Here is a 19,951-nt window from a genome sequence, read left to right as displayed (position 1 = left end):
ATCAACCTTTGACCTCACTTCCGCAAAGTTAGTTGATGAGGTAATGGCCCGGAACCATAGCGAGGCTACATCCGGGCACTCCCGCGGATAGAGGCAAGATGGCGCCCATCGGCGATAAGTTGGTCATGGGAGCGATGGCTGAGAATTCCGACGAAGACGAAGGCAAAAATTTATGGTAGGGCACTTTCCTTATGGCAGTAGGTTATCAAGACTTTCAGGGAGATAAGGACGCTAACCGCGTGTCGTTGTTTCTCTCCAGGTCCACAATATTGAGTGACGTTTCGACCCAGTCGAGCTCCAAGCTTCCGTCATGCAAAAGCATCATCGTTGCAGGTAGGCGGCTACCGGTGTCACTTTATATCGCTATAGAAATCATACTTTCCCCACTTCGTTCGTCCAAACATTGGTTTTACAATCTTTGTCAAGCACCTGTGTCGTTTGGAAACGCGTTGCGTAACATGTCACCTGTGTTCTGGCTTTAGGCGAAGACGAGTCAGGGAAAACCACTTTGATAGCAAAAATGAGAGGAGACGAAGAACTGAAGAAAGGGGCTGGGCTGGAATACTTCTACTTGGAAGTTCATGACGAAGATAGAGATGGTATGTGCTCTATTTATGTCTAAACCTACCCAGTCGTGACGTTGTCTATTGTGTTTCTCTTACGACTTGTCACAGTGTATTGTATAGAATATTAGAGTGTTAGAAATTCTGACCTATATCAGAAAGCTGGACCTTTGACATTTGTGATATGGCATCAGACATCACCCGAGTTATTTTAATTAGAAGCATGACACACATGGGGTCACCATATTAGATGTATGTTGTACCTGAAAGCACAGACTTGCAAAAAAAAAAAAAAGAATGATAAGAATGATGTTGAGACCATGGTGAAATTAGGGAAGTTGATTTATTGTTTGAAGGCTGTCACCTGATATAAAGGAAGCAGAAGAAGAAATGAAAATGTTAAAAATATTGATAAATAACATAATTTACGTTCTGCTTTTTTTAACCCCTAAACATGAAAAGGGAATGAAAAAAGATTGACATTTTTCCCATAGCATTTAGCAAATGCAACTGTCCTATAATTATAAACAGGCACTGCTGTCAATATGGTACTCAAAGTAGTTAGCCATGAATGTTGACATATCACACTCTTATTCTCATAATTTTTTTTACTCATGATTTATTTTATGGACTCTTTTGTACAGTAATATCAATGGTAAACAACCATATTTTGTGTGTATTTACTTGATGGCTCTTTCTCAAACCAGAATTCACATGGCATTTCATTACCTTTTACAATATATGTGTATTTAAAAAAAACATGTTTATGAAAAATGTGGCAGTAGTGTTAAGATGACATGAGATAATCAGCAAGAAAATAAAGCTTGGCTTAGCAGGAAACATGAACCCTTACATGGTCCACTTGTGGTCATCTTGAAGTGTTAGTACATCTAATCTACTGCCTCTCAAACAAATTAGCCCTCTTGGGACATACCATTAAAATTGAGGGGACAATCGTTTTCTGATCCCAACTCCTTATAAATGTTGTAAGTGCCTCAACTGTATAAAATTTTATATTCCCTGACACATTCTTTTGTTAGATTGAAATAGCCTAACTGTGCCCCACCCATTCTGCATTGGAATAGCCCAAAGATGATGTCCACCCATCTGTCATCATGTTTGTGCATTTGTTTTCACAAGCTGCCAAGTTGTCAATACCTCGTAAAGTCGTTTTCTTTCTGGGTCAGTTTGTTTTGTTATGGATAGAGAAATTGAATAGGAAAGAATACCTTAGATGTGTGGTCTCCTGTAAAAGAAACCATGCTGTTTATTTTCAGGTCCAAGCATATACTAGTAAACTTCAGAAGGGCTGCTAAAATACTATTCTACTGTCCCAATACTGCTGTGGTCCTGTAGCCGTTTGTTGCATTATTACAGGAATATACTGTCACTGTGTCTAATTTTATCATACCTGGTAAACTTACCATACAGCATACACTGTTAGTGTTCTTGCTTGTAGCCAGGGGGTTCGGGGATTCGGAAGAACCCCCCACACGCTCAAACTCAAAGGTCCACCTTTTATCTGAAGGTCCTAGATTTTTCTTTAAAAGGTAGACTGATTGTATCCAGCGGGACTGAAATCCTATTTGTCTCTGGTTTTTCCTTTGAAATCCTCTCAAAAACACAGGAAATGCCATTTCAGAAGGTCTTTCAATTTTCACAATATTCCAGGGAAACATACCCCCCCCCCAAGACCCCCCTAGGAAGCTAGGAAGAACCCCCTAACCAAAATCCTAGCTACAGGCATGTAAGTTACAGGAGGAAGGCTATAAAAGAAGATTTATTGATCTGCTATCATATTGTAAACATGACTCCTGGTCGGGAGTACTTGCTGTGCCAGTGAATTGAATTAGAACTGTACCACTAGGGATAAATATTTCATGGAGTAAGGTCTTCCTGGAAGCCAGTAAAGGTCTTCCTCTCTATCTGTATCAACAAATGATCAATCAAATGTCATGATGTTAGATTTCATCTTTCTATTCAGCCAGACAGCTTGTCAATGTCAGGAAGTGTTCCAGAAATTGATGTCTTCCATTTTTATGCAGATGTACTTGTTAGATCCGGTAAAAAGTATAAAGAGAATAAATATGGTTGGTAATATCATGGAGGTATGTAATGGTAATCCTGAGTAAGAAGAGAGGTGATAAAGCTGAATTAGTACATTATGTACTTGGGTTGACACTCTCCTCTAAGTCTGTTATATCTAAGATTTATTTCTAGATTTCATACAGTACATGTGCACATGTATTTGTCCAAGTGATAAGCAAAGATTCATCACCACATATTTCTTTTGTATCTCATATTTCGACTTCCTTTCTTAGGAATTTGTTAGGAAGCTAGATTTTCAGATTATTGATTACAGCGATGTTTTAACTCAAAATCAGTATCATTCAAAGGGCACTAAATAATTGATAAACTGAAAATGCCTAGCCATGACCAGAATTTGTTTGCTTTTTGTCTGTCTGGCCTGGTGGTTCCAATCAATGTTACTGTTAGGTCCAACTGAGTATAGACATCCTGCCTCTGTACTTGGCTCTGGTAGGGTTATTTCAGTCCATGCACGATCACGTATTACGGTGTATGTATTACAGGTAAACAGATATGTCCCATGGGAGGCGCAGTTCTCTAAATATCACTGTTTATATCCCTCTGTAATCCCTCTAGACATATACCTTTACAAATATCATTGTGATGCAATTGTATATTGATCTGTTTGGAGCATGGACAAAGTCCAAATGTTATACAACAATGTTGCACATTTGAACTGCATGATGTCATTAATGTTCTGCATAGTCCAAAATACAGTTTTGCATGTTTGTTTACACTATAACAATTACAGTATGTTTCACAAGGTAGGCTGATAGCAATGTACAATGTGCTGTGAATGTGTTGATTCTACATCCCAACACAATCAACAGGGCTATATGTAGTGCTCTTTTTAGGGAACTAAAGATGTCAATCAACAATGATTGACAGCTCTGTCTGAATGTTAAACACATGTGTAACATTCCATGCCATGGAACTCTGCCTTGCCTAACAACATTGGATGTTTAGCTATTTGCCAAATTTGGACCAAAAGCAGGTATGGATCCTTGTTGATAAACCATGTGTAGTTACTAGTACTTGACAGCTTCCGCCATGACACAGTTGTATGTAAATAGTTGTGGTAGACTTAGAGAATTGTATTTTTGTTTATCTATATTTTAATTGTAAAAAAAAAATAATAATTGTACTTCTTCCAAAAAGCTAAATATAACATTTTATACTAACATAACAAACATGACAAGCAAACCTAGGATATTGACATTTTATGATTGTCAAGTAAGACCAAACTTAACTTAGGTACATGTATGCCCGTGTGCATGTGCATGTGCATAGTACCAACAGTGCACAGTAGTACTAATCCAGTACTTGCACACTGGTTAGCAAGAATAATAGAATACTATGTATCATGTATTTCTAACATCTATAGTGCTGAATGCTAGCTTCATATTGAGCCAGAAACTTGCATGCACATCTCTTTGACATGTGTTATTAATGTTTATGGTGACAGTTTACAGTGAAACATGTAACCTGAGTGTCATGTCCACGGCTATCATAATCATATATCAAGAAGTTAACCCTCTTACTCTTAGTATGACTGCCCAATCACAAACACCACACTGAGTAGGGTTACTGTTGAGTGCTACAACCCTATGATCATCATATTTTGTCCAATACATCTGTGAAAAGAGGAACCCCCAGGGCACTGACAGTGGCATTTTGAAATAGCTAAGAAAGCTTATGTGACACTTTAACCACAGGGTGTTGAAGTGGTGTCCATTTGGTCGTGAATACACGTTAACAAATCTGCATTCCTGAGTATAACTCTCATGATAATGCTCAATCGCTGACCTGTGCATGGCATGGTATTTGTTGCTTGCAGCCTACACACGATGTGAACACCTGTGTAGAATACACTTAGCTATTGTCCTGATCAGATCTGTATATTTTGTTGTAGTCTATTTATCCCTTTCTCTAATGTCTTAAGATTGTTAGATAATAGTGGTACCTATTGTTGAACTATATGTAAAAAGTTTGCCCAGGGCAAAGGGCGGAGGGTGTTGAACAAATCACCTCCCTCAATGTACAATTGTTACTATGGTCAGAAATAGAAAAGGTGTCTTGTTTTTTTACAGCATTGCTACCCTTAATTGCATTTCACATGGGTGTTTTGAATTTGAAACAGTCTTGAAGCTGGGTTATATAGACCAGAATGGTACATGTTTACTGACTGTAGCTGCAAGGCCAAGACTTGCAAACAAATGTTCACGTTGAATATATGCCAACTATTCTAGCCATGATGTCATCTGTTAGTTCCTCCTTTAGGAGGCCATAGACTATTACTACAACTGTAGGTACACATGCTGGTATAGGTCATACTTAGGCCTAGGAAAAAAGCACATCAGGGTTCTATTTCAGGACATCAAAGAAATAGCTTTACCATGACATGATAGTCTTATAATGGTACATTATAAAATGTTCATAGCTTTCCACTGCAAATATAATTTTCCTGCCATTGCCCCAGTGTCCAACCCAATTCCAGCGTGGTAATTTGATTAACATTCATGTCACATGCTCAACGTATTGGTGGTAGTACATGTAAGGCTCCTTGAATTCTGCGTCCCAGTTAACATTGTATTCTGTGTGCAATTTTAGAAAAATAAAGCTACAGTATAACTAGAAGATACATTTGTTAGAAGAGATACATGTATAAGTACAGGATTTTAGAAAATATTCCTGTTGTATGGCGGTAGGTGCAAATACTATCCAGGATGACAAATTATCTGTTTACTGTAATATTTCTCAAAGAAACATACATGCCATATGGTACTTGTTAAAAGGATTTCTCTCGTCACATTTCAAGGATCGTCAGTCTGGCTTATTTGCATGTGCTTCATAGTGCCTAGAGACGTCACCTAAATTGGACTGATCATGTGGTTATTAGACGTGTTTTCCTTTGGGACCCGATGATATGAATGCTATTGACGTCATTCTCTACATGATGCCATTGTTACAACCTCCTATGTTGTGCTGGTACATTCACAAAATGTATGCTAGTGTTCTTCAACAGGCAATGTGGCTTTTGTGATTTTTAAATATTAATGGGCGTATTGAAACTGGTTACAGATGTTAGTGTTGATAGTTAGGAAGAACAGCGTGATTGACCTAACAAAATAGAAGATATGTCTCTGAATACAAGTACCTCCATAAAGACCTTTTTATGTGTTTGTAAATTCGTATTAAAACAATCAATGTACAAACATAGAATAGTTATATAATACCAAATAGCTACTAGTACGACACCACTGTCAATTTCAATAAACTGCTTTGATAGAGAAAACAATGTTTAGACTTACATGTTAAAGGGCAGAAGCCACTCCAAGACGACTTAGTTTTATTGTATGTGCCTATGGTATTATTAATCAGAAACTCTGTTCGTTTACGGAATATTTACGCGGTTCGCCCATTTTATACACCATTTGAACGCCCCGCCACTAGAAAATCTATTCCCCGCTCGACTAGCTTCCGGTTACGCAAGCAACCGGAAATGACGCATCACGAGGGAACATGATCCAGCTTGTTTCAGCCTGAACGCTTGGCAGCCATATTTGTTTTGCTTGTTTGCACGCTTGGCCGAAAGTTTGTACAATCGTAGAGGTATAGAAAGGACAGGAGAACGTTTGGTAAACGCAGTTATCTGGGGGTGTGTTTGTCAACATGCCTAACCAGTGTGTGGCAGCGAACTGCACGAACAAGAGGGCGGATGGCTTTAGCCTTTTCCAGATGCCATCGGACGAAAATCTGCGGGCGAAGTGGATTCAGCAAATTCGCCGTACAAGATCTGGCCCGAACGGAAAGCTGTGGAACCCAACCAAGAACTCGTTTTTGTGCTGTGCACACTTCACAGAGGACTGCTTCAACCCTGTCTCAAAGTTGAAGCAACAGTTCGGGATTGAGATGAAACAACACAAGAAGTTCTTGTTGCCCGGGGCTGTTCCAAGTATATTTCCCCGTGCCCGAGGCACAGAGTCAGAGGCGAGCACGGCACAGCCTAAAAAGCGCAGGAAATCCGGTGCAGTTGAGAAAAGGCGCAGAATTGAGGTGGGTTTTTAGGATTTTTATGTTATGAGCACTAGAGTCGTTGTTGTAGAATTCAAATGCGTTTATGGTGTCATTTCTGTACGATAAATTGTCGTCTGAGTGGGATAATTTGTCAGTAGCGAACATTCATAATTTCATTTCCCGCATGGAATGTTTCGCTAGGCTGCTAACACGGGGACTCTTTCAAAACAAAATGTTTCACGACAAATAATGTTAGTTACTCAAACACTGACGTCTTCTACGAAAGACACTATAAAGTAGTCAAATTTCGGAGCAGGTAAGTCGGGAAAAATGTTCATAAATATGATAAATGGCGGCTGGGACATGTGTATACATGTATGTGGGGAGGGGGGCGCGGAAATGCAAAGATGAAGTTCGTGCGTTTTTGCTTAGCTATGCCGTGGCAGTCGACAACATAACAGTAGTGATTTTTTTTTTACATGCATGATTTTCTTCCCATGTTGTGTCGAGAATTTTGGAATGAAAATAAAATGCTTGGCATTAGGAGAAGAAGAAGAATTATGGAAAATGCAGGGCACCAGATCTGGCTAAGTTCCTATGCTTGTCACTTGCTAAGGTAGGGGTAGATATAGTAGTTACAATGTTCAGTAGTTTCTCCATTTTTTTCCAAAAATTGTTAAGTCTTTTGCATTGAAAGAACATATGTTTTTCGTCTTCTATTTCTGAACATATTTTACATAGAGGTGACCTTATTAATTTCCATTTAAAGAGATTTTGATTATTAGGAAGGATTTTATGCAGAAATTTGTACATAAAGTTTGACAATTTTCTTTCCGTGGTTACACCAAGAGTTCTTTCCTTCCATGGAACCTTCAGATTTTTTTTTACATGCATGATTTTCTTCCCATGTTGTGTCGAGAATTTTGGAATGAAAATAAAATGCTTGGCATTAGGAGAAGAAGAAGAATTATGGAAAATGCAGGGCACCAGATCTGGCTAAGTTCCTATGCTTGTCACTTGCTAAGGTAGGGGTAGATATACAAGAATAAATCATGATTATATTGTTGAGACTGTAAGGCCGTATTTATTTGATTATATTGAACACCAAAATATATGAGCGTGTAAATAAAAAAAAATTGTATATAAATGCTATGACGTCAGCACATGGGTACAGTAGATATTGATTTATGCTGTCTTTCTTACATATACCAGATACTTGGGGAATGTATGAATCAGCACCAAGAGTCTTCTGCTGATACAGAAGAGAGGGGAGATGGTGCAGGCTCTCTTGAAGAAAGTGATGGTGGCGTGCCTGTTGATGTAAGTGTTGACATCTATCACATGTATCAGTTATCAACAATCTATTGCATTTTCTCTTTTGTAATTGATCATAGGAATTTATACCGATGTACTACTTGTGTGTACATTTGTAGGTAAACCCAACAGAATTGCAGAATTCCTGTGACAGTGGGGTGCAGGTGTCCCTGAGGCCGCCACGCAAGCATAAGGGCATACAGTTCAAAGGATCTGGACGGACTAAAGGTATTTTATGCTAATACTATAGTTTTTAGTTGCCAAGTCATTGTCAAAAGTTTCTTTTGGTAAAACAAATATGGGACACCCATCTTTTTTAAAATCTAATATTATGTTCCTACATCATTGACGATAAGCATAAATGTGTCATTATTTCATTACTACAATTTTCAATTTACAATTTTATCATTGCTTTACTGCAGGTGTGCAGTGCAGACCCACAACTGTCACAGTGGCCACACAAACTAATGAGGATGCGGAGGATAAGGATGCGGAGGATAAGGATGAGGAGGATAAGATGTCTGTGAGTAGTGCGAGCTCATGGGAGGACCAGGTAGCAGTGATCGCCGATGACCCTGACTACTACCCGTCCTCTGCCGAAGAGTCCGATTCTGAGGACGAAGTTGCCCAGCCACCGCAGGAAGACCAGCCCCCGCAGGACGACCAGCCACCGCGACCAGACCGCCGCGTTTTCTTGTGTGTTCTGGGTCTGCCTAGTCCAGCTGATCACAACATGGGGCAGCTGCCCTTCATGTTCATCACGGGACCTTCAAGTCGAGCACAAAGTGGTGGGAACTCTGTTACGAATCACACTCAAGTGCAATCAGGACGGGTGCGGTCACCATGGAAAATGGGACAGCCAGCCATTCTTTGGAAGAACTGCAGCCGGCAACATTTTGTTGTCGGCTGCAATTTTGTTCAGCGGTGCGACTGCAACCAAAGTCATCCGTGTTCTCAGTCACATGGGCGTAGCCGTAATCTCTGTCAGGTCTTTCATTCGGCACCAGAGTCAAGTGCTGTTCAAGGTAGTGCAGCAACTGTGGGCTGAGCAGCAACTCACCATGTTAAACGTCCTGAGTGCAGAGGGAGAACCCATTGTTTGCGGTGGCGATGGCAGGGCTGACACTCCAGGGCACTGTGCAAAATACGGCACTTACACGTTGCTGGAGTTGCGGAAGACAGCTGTCCTTGATGTGCAACTTGTGCAGGTACATGTTGCATGTACAGAGTAATAGATCCTCCTTCTTTGTTTTATGTCCTTTGCCTTGTGCTCGCCTGACTGATGAGTGCTAGTTGGGGATCATAAATTACTCACCTGGCTATTTCTTTTTTTTTTTTAGAGCAACGAAGTACGGGGGGAGGCTACCACATGGAGTTAGAGGGGTTGCGGCGGTCCCTGGACAAGTTGGAGGATCGTGTGGATGTCGGCTCACTGGTCACTGACCGCCATGTCGGCATTAATAAGATGGTGCGAGAGGACTACCCCCACATCAAACACTTCTTCGACATATGGCATGTTGCCAAAGGTAAGTACAACTTCTAGTATGTTTATTGCTTCACATATGAGACATGAATGTTGAAAATATTAGGTTTTGATACAGGTTTGTTGCCTTTTTTGTATGTGTGTGTGGGGGGTTATGAAATCCTTGTGTGTTGGGGAAAGGATTTGTTCATAATTTTTTTGCCTGCCCAAGGTACTAAGCCCATTTCATTGTAAAGATATTCAATATGTAATTAATTCATTTATATACATTTCTGTTAATTCAGGTGTCAAGAAGAAGTTGCAGAACCTCAGCAAATTGAAGGATTGCCAAGCGCTGAAACCCTGGGTTTCCAGTATTGTAAACCACCTGTACTGGTCGGTAGTGTCCACTCCCAGAGGAAGCGAAGACATGATTGAGGACAAGTGGCGATCTGTTCACGACCATACACACAACATCCACGAGGGATTTGAGGGGCAGTTCCCTGAGTGTGCCCATGGCCCACTTGAGGGAAGGGAACAGCAGAAGCAATGGTTAACTCTGAGTAAGTATACTTGAAACTTAGAAGAGTCATCACTTCGCAAAAATTGTCTTTGGCTATTCTATTTGTTATCTCCAATATTCTTTTGCAAGTTTTGTACATTTTGATTGGAACTGGCCAACGGAAAATTTTTCTTATACCCGTTCTTCAGATACAAAGCTGTCTAGCGAGATGGAGAAGATCATCACCAGCCGGCATCTCTGCAAGGACCTACATCGCCTTTCTCCTGACTACCAGACATCCTATCTGGAGGCGTTTCACGCCCTCATCCTCCACTTCGCCCCAAAGATGTTCCACTTTTCGTACCAGGGAATGCAGTGCAGGTAATCATGTCTTATATTGTTGGGACTATGCATCCCGTGTATGCCCATGTCAAACTGGGGTCTTTTGTGCCACCTTTAGAATTATTGTTATAGCGTAATACCCTGTTTGCTTTTTGTTTAGGAGTAATCACCCTGTATGTGCTCCCTTTTCTTTTCAGGACAATCCTCGCCGCCATGCATTTTAACGAAAATGCCAACAGGGCACAGAGCAAGAGAAGGGATGGTGAGGACATGTACACCCTTCACTACCCGAAGTACAAGAAAGGCGGTTACATCGTACGAAAGGTTTTGAAGAAGTCAACTTTCGGTATGTTTACTTCTACTGCACCTAGCTTTGCCTCTTATTTGGCTCATCAAATACCTTGAGAAACCCTCTGTGTAGAAGGCTGCCTGCATGTAGTAACATTCTCCTCTCACTAGGTATTTTCTCTTGTCACAACAATCGCCCAGTCTCAGGTCAATTGACATGTATGTTCTGATATTTTTACCAACTAATATTATTGATGCTGTTGTGAGAGACCAGCTCATTTCTGGTTCTATTTGCATAACAGGTTATGCCATGCAGTTGATGGACCGTGTGGAGGCGATGTGCTCCGGGATCAACTATGAGGGCGACATCCTGGAAGACCTGGAGCTAGCTGCTGCACCTGTGCCCCCGCCCCTCAATGCTGACTTTGAGAAGCCGGACAAGCAGACAGCAGTCAGGGAGAAGGTCGGCAGGTTTAACCGCTAGAGAATCCTGACTGTAGCAACAGGGGACACTTTCTGCCACACAGTATAGTTGATTGTACAATGTAAGTTTGAGAAGTAAAGTTGACTGATATTGTTGCCAATCCCAAGAAGGGATACTATCTACCTCTTACAAAATGTAGTTGATTCCGTGGGTTGTCATATGCAACACTGCAACATTTATTAGTCCCAACATTTATTAGTCCCAACAGGGGACACTTTTCTGCCACATAGTATAGTTGATTGTACAAAGTTCTGAGTTTGAGAAGTAAAGTTGACTGATATTGTTGCTAATCCCAAGAAGGGATACTATCTACCTCTTACAAAATGTAGTTGATTCCACGGGTTGCCATACGTAACACAGTGCAACATTTATTAGTCCCAACAGGGGACTTTCTGACACATAGTATAGTTGATTGTACAAAGTTCTGAGTTTGAGAAGTAAAGTTGACTGATATTGTTGCTAATCCCAAGAAGGGATACTATCTACCTCTTACAAAATGTAGTTGATTCCATTGGTTGTCATACGTAACACAGTGCAACATTTATTAGTCCCAACAGGGGACACTTTCTGCCACATAGTATAGTTGATTGTACAAAGTTCTGAGTTTGAGAAGTAAAGTTGACTGATATTGTTGCTAATCCCAAGAAGGGATACTATCTACCTCTTACAAAATGTAGTTGATTCCATTGGTTGTCATACGTAACACAGTGCAACATTTATTAGTCCCAACAGGGGACTTTCTGACACATATCATTGTCGATTGTAGTTTTTACATATTACGAAGTTCTTAGCTAGAGAATAAAGTTTCTACCAACTACACTATCAAAGGTAAAGTAGGTAGGCTTAGCACAAGTTCAGCAGAAGACATCTCTAGTCGTCAGCTTCCCGGAAGCCTGTGTAGTCTGGAGACGGGAAGTGGTTTCTTATAGCAGCCACAGTGCAAGAGGGCAGAGTAACCCGGTTCTTCTTTCCAAGGAACTCGTAGCACCAGCGCACAAACTGTCGGTACGCAGTGTACCGCTTCCAGCTGAAAAAGATTATGTATTGGTATTATGGTACTTAGATAAATTTACCCTTTCTTTCAAATCTAGTCCACAAGCAATACAAGTGATCATAATAGATAACTATCATGTTACAATTGCAGAAATCTTTTTTTGTTGGTTTGGCTGAAACATACAATGATACATGTAACACATGAAATCTAGGATTGCCCATCTAGCTTATTGTTATAATTTTTGGCAAAGGCTAACCTTATCAAGTTATCATGATTAGTATTTCTTGTGTATTATTTTCATACTCACTCGTTTCCAAAGGTCACCCCGTAATGATCCCGATAAGCAAAGTATGCTGTTTCTAGTACGTCCACGGCTAGGCAGACTTGGGGAAATCCGTGGTGTTGGGTAATGCAGTCAATGCCGGGCTCCCTCTCCCTTCGCTCACAAACACGCATCTGCTCCCGGCAGCACACATTCTCCTTCACCTTTCGGTGGTCAATGCAGTTCCCACAAGTACACCTAGAAGACCAAACCCCAATAAGGAATTAAAAATTGTCATACGATTTGTAAAAATGTGATAAGAATTAGTTGTGAGCACAGCGTTTGTCTAAACAAACGCTGGCGGTGACTTCTGAAGGTCAGGGGTCGCACTAATCATCCACACGTATCGCCATGTTCCACTTGTTTTGGCGATCTTTCAAGACAATTTCCGCTCTACTTTCTTATTCTTTCATGGAGGTAACGAAAAAAAAACACAGATTAAAGAAATGGCTGCCTCCGGGGACGACAAAGACCAGAAGTAATGACGCTAATCCGCAGAAAGAAGGTACGGTACCGCGAGGTTAGAAAAACAACACAGGCCGCGGGGCGAACCCAAGGTCGCAAAATCGTAATATTTTATACTACAAGTACGTCTCACCATAGCGAGTAAATCTATATCCCTATCACAGAAACCTAACAGCAAAATTATCTAAGCCTCACTTACCAGTCCATGTTCTGCAGTCGGCTTTCGCTATCGAGCGGAATTTGTCCGTCGATTTCAAGTTCCCCGCCATCAGCCATGGCGTCACCAGCGGCCTCACCTTCATCGTCGCTGTCAGAATTCGGCTCGTCTGACTGCACGTCAGAGAGATATGGCTCAAATCTGTAGGGCATGAGAACTCCTACGACCTCCTCCGAATCTGAGTCCGACTCAAATTCCTCACAGATACATTCTACGGTAGACGAGCAGTCAGAAAAAGTCTCAACTTCGTCAGCGTCCATGGTCGGTGTTGCCATTGTTAAAACAAACAGACAATTGGCAGATAGCGGGTGCGTCCCTTGTGTTACGTCACGGCATCACGTGACGGCTTCTGGAATGGGGCTACTACGCCGGGGTCGCGGCTTTCCAAAAACGACACTTTGAGAAGCTGTATAAACTTTATTTCTCGGTAAAAGTGACTACAAACACTTTTAACTTACTGTACTATATGTATATTTTTGATATCTATGCCTATTTCAGGTACTTTTTGAGGTGGCTTCTGCCCTTTAAAGGATTAGGTGTAACAAGTCGTTAGGTGTAATTTAGCCAGCTGCTGCCACGCCGCGTGCCTGCAAAGCTGGTGTGTTATATTGAAGGGCGGTTATACCGGCTATACAGATAAATGTCTGTCTTTTATATATATATATCCCTGTAGATGTATCTGTTCAACACTGTTATACTTTCTTGTTTTCCTGTAGACCACACAAGATGCGGTGTGTGGGTGATGGACGGAGACTCCCACCACAGGGGCTTGTTGCGGTTTGCCTTGTCAGCAGAAAATATAGAGCACACGTTAGTCATGCTGGTCGTGGACATGTCTCGACCATGGACCATCCTGGAGTCCCTACAGAAATGGGCAGACATCATTCACCACCACATCGATAGGTTGAAAGTCCCTCCTGAGAAGATGAAAGAATTAGAAGAGCAGTGTGAGTATGGAGGATATATCAGTTACTAGGGTAACATTGCTTTTACTGATATCCTTGGATGTGACATTTTCAATGCATATCTTGTAGAAATGCTCATAACATTTTGGCCCAATCAGTTGAAGGAAGGCCCTTCTCTTCAGTTGTTACAGTTTTTCCATCTATCAATACAGTGGTTTGATCGAAAGTTTGAAATTCATTGTTTGACTTGAATTACAAACCAGCCTGGTATGTTGAGTTCATGGCTCATATCATAGCATATGGGGCTATCATAGGATGCCTAGGTCTGTTTTTACTTATCTTTTTTTTTTTGCTCTGTCACTTAATGATCATTCTCTGTGCATGAAATTTTCTTTACCTGTGTGTTTTTTTGCTGGTGCATGTCCCCAGTGGTCAGACAGTACCAGGAATATGTAGAACCTGAGGAAGGTGCCCAGTCCCCACAGCGGCCCAAAGCCATGACACCAGGAGCAGGAGACGAGGAGACCGTGGTGTTGCCTCTCGGGGAGGACGTACTGACACACAACCTAGGAGTGCCTGTGGTAGTAGTTGTAACAAAGGTAGGTCTACTAAGCACGTCAGCAGAACGTACGCAAAACCCGTAGTGTATTGTGCACTTCAGCTGAATGTCTTATAGAACTAATTATAAGGTCGTAATCGAGTATACATGTATATGGTTATGCAATAGACCATACTAAAGCTACTATTGTAGTCCTCTGCCCTATAGCTCTTTTATGGCAAATTACAGAGGAACCACTTTACCATATCTCCTGACTATTCTTCCTGATCAATGTATATGTCCTACCCAAGTCTGTGTGTTGATATCTATTTTGTTTTTAATCAGACGGACGCCATCAGTACCCTGGAGAAGGAGCATGACTATCGAGAGGAACACCTGGACTTCATCCAGCAGCACATACGCAAGTTCTGCCTAAGATGTATCCTTCACACATCTATGTTACTGGGAGAACTTCATTTTAGATGTTAGAACATAATCTCATAATCTGTAAACCATTTTGAGCTTACATTTATACCTCTGCCAGCTCCTTAGAGGGATTCTGAGGCTTGGATAAGGGAAGGTGATACCATTTACATGTACATTCTTATGGTATGTTTATGCATGAGCAATATTATATAACTTTGTAAGTTATCCCTATAGTACACCAACTTTAGTATGCCATCCCTGGATCCAGGGATGGCATAATGCGTGCGCTGTACGTTTGATCAGAAAATAAGAGCCCCCCCCCCAAAAAAAAAAATATGAGTGTGTTTTCTTCTGTTAGAATCCCTTGACTTAACCCCCCTCCCAGACGGAGCAGCACTATTCTACACATGTGTCAAGGAAGACAAGAACATCCAGCTGTTAACCAAGTACCTGGAACATAGGTTATATGACTTTCCCTTCCACACACCCCCACTGGTGGTGGAGAAGGATGCCATTTTCATGTGAGTACCAAATTTAGAATTTGAAAACGCATACCCTTGCATTTGAGGGAAAATATTGTTGCATAAATTGGTGATTTACTTCTTATTTCAACTAAGGCCACATCAAGTAACTTTTATAATGATGTCCTCTGAAGACCCTGAATCTAATGCAAGAACGCAAAAAAAAAAAGACGGGCCAAAAAAATCAAAATGCCTAGATTTGATAAACACTAAGAGATGACAAATGTTAGGACACAAATTGAATGAGAGAATACAGTGTAGCAACCAACAAAGTCTTTTATTCATCATGAAAACAGCAGTAAATCAGTGGAACAGCAGTTGTTGTCCTGTCCTATTTCTTGTCATACATAAAAATTACTAGGTGTGGCCTTACCTTTTTTCCCATCCTGATCCTTCCTGCCTTGCACCTGGCTAATGTTCTTGTTGTCTCTGTCGTTGTCTCCAGTCCATCGGGATGGGACAACCACAACAAGATCAGCATCCTGTACGAGAACCTGCACAACATGAAAGCCGAGGACGCCTTCAATGACTACATCGCAAAGCCCATCATCAGGAAGGTTTGTTTGTTTCTATGAGCTTTGTACATACAAACAAACTATTTTATTAATAAATGTTTGTACTCAGTGTTCACAGGCGTTATAATCGGCGGCTTTAAGGTTGCCAGCAACATACTAAAGATTGATATGCAGAAATGGACTGTAATTGTATTAGATAGTTTGTAGATTTGATTTGGCACCATGCTCTAAATGTTTGCCATATGTAAATGTTGTGCTTCCGAATAGGTTGTAAACCCTTACTGTGTACAAATAGGTAAATATATCAAAGAATGTGTAAACCTTAGAACAAGTAGTATAAGTTGATTCATCTATATTCTCAACTCAATTATAGTGTTGTATGTATTTCAATTCCTTTTTACCTAGTTGTCTGTATGACCAGTTATGGACTTATGAAAGTCACTGTACTTTTGTCGACTGTCAGTGAAGTTCTTCACTAAAACACAGACACTGACTTTGTTTGCGTAGTCTGTTGGAGAAGCCAGAGAGGTGATCGCCGATGACGAGCAAGCGTTCCTGATGAAACAACAGGCCGTCCTGTCCAAGGCGCTGCCAGCAGGGGCACAGAGAGACTCGCCACAGCGATCACCCATGGGGGTCCAGCGTACACCCGAGAGAAGAGTGGGCGCAAATGTCGCCAGTGTTTCACCCATCCCGGCTGGTGGGAAGAAGGTGAGATGCTGTTGTATCCAGATTTTACACAGGAGTTTGATTTTGATTTTATTTATTTGCACACTCGCTCACTCATTATCAGGTTTGTCGTCTGTTGTTCCTCGTGATTCAGGGGTTAGACGTGCTGAGGCTTGATGGCAGTCTGCCATTTGCCTCTGTCCTGTGGGATGATGTTATGAAGGTTTAGGTAGTGGAAGTCCTCTCTTGTGTTGTCCATCCATCTCTTCACACATGCATAATAAAAGCAAGTTTATAAAACATAATACAACAGAAAAGTAAACGTGCAGGGTTGGAGAAAAAGCCATAATGGCTTGTTTGATATCTCCCCCCATCATGATCTTACATGAGTTCAAAGTGTACAAATGGTTGTTGGTGTAAATCGTACAATTTAAATCAAACATTTGGTCCCTTCTCAAACACTGTACTAACCCTGACTATGTTACTCCTGCTACAGTTGGAGGGAGCTAAGGGTGCAGCCGGAGCCAGTGAGGGAGTGCTGGCTAATTTCTTCAACAGCCTGCTGAGTAAGAAGACCGGTGGTGGTAGTCCGGGGGCACCAGGCACCCCGCCAGGCAAGAGTCCAGGTACATGTAACACCGACAGGACAGCTTTTCTTCTTACAGACAAATGAGACATCCAATCAGTGGCAACATTTCATGTGAAGAAAAACATTGGCACATTATTAGAATCCTGACAAGTATGATATCATATCAAATGAAAGCCTTCACGTTCTGTTACTGCAGCCCTTTTACATGACAGGTTTAACAGTTCTCAAAAGAGTGAAACAAATGGTACTCAAGATTTCTTTTTTAATTTACCAATTGTTGCATCTTAATGTCTGTCACATGCATCATATTCATTTTGTTGTACGTGTGTACATCACAATTGATGTGTTCTCACTATGGCTTTGTTGTGATTTACAGTTGGTCCTGCAGAGAAGGCAGTAAGGAGTGATGCAGCGGCAGAGTTAGATCGGCTGACACGGGGAACGAGAAAGCCTGTTCAAGGGCAGAACCCACAGAGTAGCAGCGCATCCTGAGTTGGGAAGCAACAAGTGTGCATTCAACGCATCTTGACTGTAGAAATCTACCATTGCTATGCTAAGAGACAAAAAAATGAATATGATTATGTACCATTATTATTGCAGTAGACTTTAACAAAGGCTCTGTCATCTTCATGTGGTTTTTGTAAACATACAATTATTCTAACAAGAAAATATTAACAAGAGTCTATTCCAAATGTATTAGTATGTAAACCATTTTGCCCTGGACTGCAAGTAAAACAAAAGAATCTGTGATACAATTTGCTGTTTTTTTTTTGTGTTGGGCCATGGGAATGGCTGTCTCTTAAGGCAATTGTTCTTGTGCTTCTTCTGTAAACATGGTGGAAATTTGGTAGTTCGAGGTAAGTTGTCACAATTGTATTTTAAATTATTTTGCAGGCTATTGGATTCCACCATGACAGCACAAGTAGCTCCTACAGAAGTAAAAAATACAAATTAAAGTAAAAAAAAAAAGAATATTTGTTATTTAGATCTTTAAAAAGGACTTCTCTTGAATGAAACGTGTGTTCTTTCTACCTGCAACTGTAATGTTTTAGTTTCTAGGACCGAATCATGGCTTGGTTCAGGGATGTACTAGTACTTTTGTATTTGTCGGCCACAATGAATTAAATTGCCACCATTTGCACACTTACACAAGTATAGACATAGGGGCTTCCTCTTGGTTGTCAAAAGCACTGTTTAAAAAATGATGCTATTGGCAGCAGTTGTTCAAATCTACAAGGCACCATCAAAATGTAACCCTTGATTTTTTTAAAAGCTTTTGCTGCTTTGAGTTAATTAAATCCACTAATGGCATCAGTCAGAGTCAGCAGCCACCGAAAGGCTATGTATATTCTGTAGGACATTTACATTCTTGATAAATGTGTGTGAATACTGACTTTGATATGCACCGGCTTCCTGGTATTTTGTATAACAGCTTACAGTAATTTTATGTTAGACTCATGCAGTTAAAACCTTTTTTTCTGCCTACCAAAGAAAGGCAGCTCATAGTTGCCTTTTGAGGAATGCAGGTAGTACTGCATTAGGGAGGCATGAGTCTTTATTTGGGACTTAGTCATGAAGCTTTATGAAGAAAAGATGCATCCTTGGTATTGAATGACATTGAATTGTCATTAAATTAGATCCCTTTCCTTTAAGTATTGACTTTAGAAAATTAATATGAATATAACAGGCCTCTTCTGCATACCATGCTAAAAGTTATGTTCTACCTTCCCTTGCTTTTGCTGTATCCATTGAGATCTTGGTACACTATGGAGCTCAGAGGGACATTTATTTACGAGAACGATTTCAGCGAGAGTACAGAAAATGCATTGATTTTTTTGCGTTGTTTTCTTCGGAGCCTTTTCGTGATTCCAATGGTCTGAATCACTTGTCGCAATTTCAAAGCGATTTTCTTAATTTCCCAGTTGGAACAGTTTTGAATAGCCATACTTATTAGTTTTGTGATATTTTCATAGTTAGAGGTAGCAAAACATGGCACACTGCAAGCTGGGAAGAAATGTATGCATAGTTAAGAGTGGTGCGTATCCATGTGCATGGCACTGTGTTGAGATACTCTTAAGTTTGTGAGGCAGAAAGTCATGTAACTGGATATAACCATAGTTTGATACGTTTGTGAGTGCCTACCATTTTAATTACTGGTACATAGTCTATAATCTTACAACCTAGCACGTTTGCAATTATTGTGCTGGAAAGGGGAAAAAAAGAAAGATCTGTGTTTTGCCTTCTGTTAAGCAGGTACGTGTGCAAATATAACTCCAATTTGTAATATAATCTGTAGTAATGTCATGTTGGGAAATGAATTGCTTGCTGACTTATTATTACAAACTAGCCATTGTTTTTGGTCTGGTCAATGTGTTGCTTTCAAGAATGGGAAACTGATACGGTAACCAATATATATACATGCACCATTGGGGCATACATCCAATGTCAACAAACAAAATTTTGTCAGGATTAGTGAAGAGAGACTTTGATATGAGCTGTAATGATTGTAAGATCGTTATAAAGTGTAGTTTGATTTACCGTGTATCTTGTTACTTTTTGAAGTATGCGAGTTTAGGGGTAGACATTGGGCAGTGCTGACGGCGGATTTGTACATGAATTATGGTAATCCATGTTTTGCAGGGCACCGTTTTACAGACTGTGGTCCCGTGGTGAGTGAAACTAGAGAGAAATTAAAATTCATGGAAAGCATGTCATTTTTGGTTTGTCATA

General features: G+C 40.6%; 4 protein-coding genes across 4 annotated transcripts; 3 read left to right on the top strand and 1 right to left on the bottom strand.

The window, feature by feature from the left end:
* The first annotated feature begins 52 nt into the window (after window positions 1–52).
* LOC109473726 (cytoplasmic dynein 1 light intermediate chain 1-like) lies at window positions 53–19,928 on the top strand. Its single transcript, XM_019773718.1, has 11 exons — window positions 53–175; window positions 260–333; window positions 483–599; window positions 13,775–14,005; window positions 14,393–14,562; window positions 14,847–14,940; window positions 15,313–15,448; window positions 15,894–16,005; window positions 16,471–16,674; window positions 17,129–17,258; window positions 17,598–19,928. The coding sequence occupies exons 1-11, from the start codon at window positions 99–101 to the stop codon at window positions 17,711–17,713; spliced, it is 1,461 nt and encodes a 486-aa protein (XP_019629277.1). The 5' UTR covers window positions 53–98; the 3' UTR covers window positions 17,714–19,928.
* Window positions 6,097–9,133, top strand: LOC109473728 (THAP domain-containing protein 4-like). Its single transcript, XM_019773720.1, has 4 exons — window positions 6,097–6,707; window positions 7,881–7,988; window positions 8,102–8,210; window positions 8,405–9,133. Exons 1-4 carry the CDS (start codon window positions 6,324–6,326, stop codon window positions 9,028–9,030), a joined length of 1,227 nt encoding a protein of 408 aa, XP_019629279.1. The 5' UTR covers window positions 6,097–6,323; the 3' UTR covers window positions 9,031–9,133.
* LOC109473730 lies at window positions 9,072–11,541 on the top strand. The gene is made up of 6 exons (XM_019773722.1): window positions 9,072–9,190; window positions 9,323–9,508; window positions 9,750–10,007; window positions 10,156–10,327; window positions 10,486–10,634; window positions 10,879–11,541. Exons 2-6 carry the CDS (start codon window positions 9,352–9,354, stop codon window positions 11,058–11,060), a joined length of 918 nt encoding a protein of 305 aa, XP_019629281.1. The 5' UTR covers window positions 9,072–9,190; window positions 9,323–9,351; the 3' UTR covers window positions 11,061–11,541.
* Window positions 11,577–13,581, bottom strand: LOC109473731. Its single transcript, XM_019773724.1, has 3 exons — window positions 13,041–13,581; window positions 12,362–12,574; window positions 11,577–12,087 (listed from the first exon to the last, which is right to left on the bottom strand). Exons 1-3 carry the CDS (start codon window positions 13,331–13,333, stop codon window positions 11,931–11,933), a joined length of 663 nt encoding a protein of 220 aa, XP_019629283.1. The 5' UTR covers window positions 13,334–13,581; the 3' UTR covers window positions 11,577–11,930.
* Window positions 19,929–19,951: the final 23 nt, after the last annotated feature.

Source organism: Branchiostoma belcheri, unplaced genomic scaffold (genome assembly GCF_001625305.1).
Source record: "Branchiostoma belcheri isolate BF01 breed outbred unplaced genomic scaffold, Haploidv18h27 scaffold3, whole genome shotgun sequence".
Classification (NCBI taxonomy): Eukaryota; Metazoa; Chordata; class Leptocardii; order Amphioxiformes; family Branchiostomatidae; genus Branchiostoma; species Branchiostoma belcheri.
The sequence above is the reverse complement of the archived record's forward strand: the minus strand, read 5'-3'. Positions and strand labels throughout refer to the sequence as shown.

Coding starts and splice junctions, on each gene's coding strand:
- LOC109473730 (XM_019773722.1), top strand. CDS start 9,352: ATGGAGTTAGAGGGGTTGCGGCGGTCCCTGGACAAGTTGGAGGATCGT. Junction 10,008..10,155: donor GAAGCAATGGTTAACTCTGA/GTAAGTATACTT, acceptor CCCGTTCTTCAG/ATACAAAGCTGTCTAGCGAG. Junction 10,635..10,878: donor TTTGAAGAAGTCAACTTTCG/GTATGTTTACTT, acceptor TTTGCATAACAG/GTTATGCCATGCAGTTGATG.
- LOC109473726 (XM_019773718.1), top strand. CDS start 99: ATGGCGCCCATCGGCGATAAGTTGGTCATGGGAGCGATGGCTGAGAAT. Junction 600..13,774: donor TCATGACGAAGATAGAGATG/GTATGTGCTCTA, acceptor GTTTTCCTGTAG/ACCACACAAGATGCGGTGTG. Junction 14,941..15,312: donor ACGCAAGTTCTGCCTAAGAT/GTATCCTTCACA, acceptor CCCCCCTCCCAG/ACGGAGCAGCACTATTCTAC.
- LOC109473731 (XM_019773724.1), bottom strand. CDS start 13,333: ATGGCAACACCGACCATGGACGCTGACGAAGTTGAGACTTTTTCTGAC. Junction 12,575..13,040: donor CGACTGCAGAACATGGACTG/GTAAGTGAGGCT, acceptor TTGGTCTTCTAG/GTGTACTTGTGGGAACTGCA. Junction 12,088..12,361: donor GGGGTGACCTTTGGAAACGA/GTGAGTATGAAA, acceptor AATCTTTTTCAG/CTGGAAGCGGTACACTGCGT.
- LOC109473728 (XM_019773720.1), top strand. CDS start 6,324: ATGCCTAACCAGTGTGTGGCAGCGAACTGCACGAACAAGAGGGCGGAT. Junction 7,989..8,101: donor ATGGTGGCGTGCCTGTTGAT/GTAAGTGTTGAC, acceptor GTACATTTGTAG/GTAAACCCAACAGAATTGCA. Junction 8,211..8,404: donor AGGATCTGGACGGACTAAAG/GTATTTTATGCT, acceptor GCTTTACTGCAG/GTGTGCAGTGCAGACCCACA.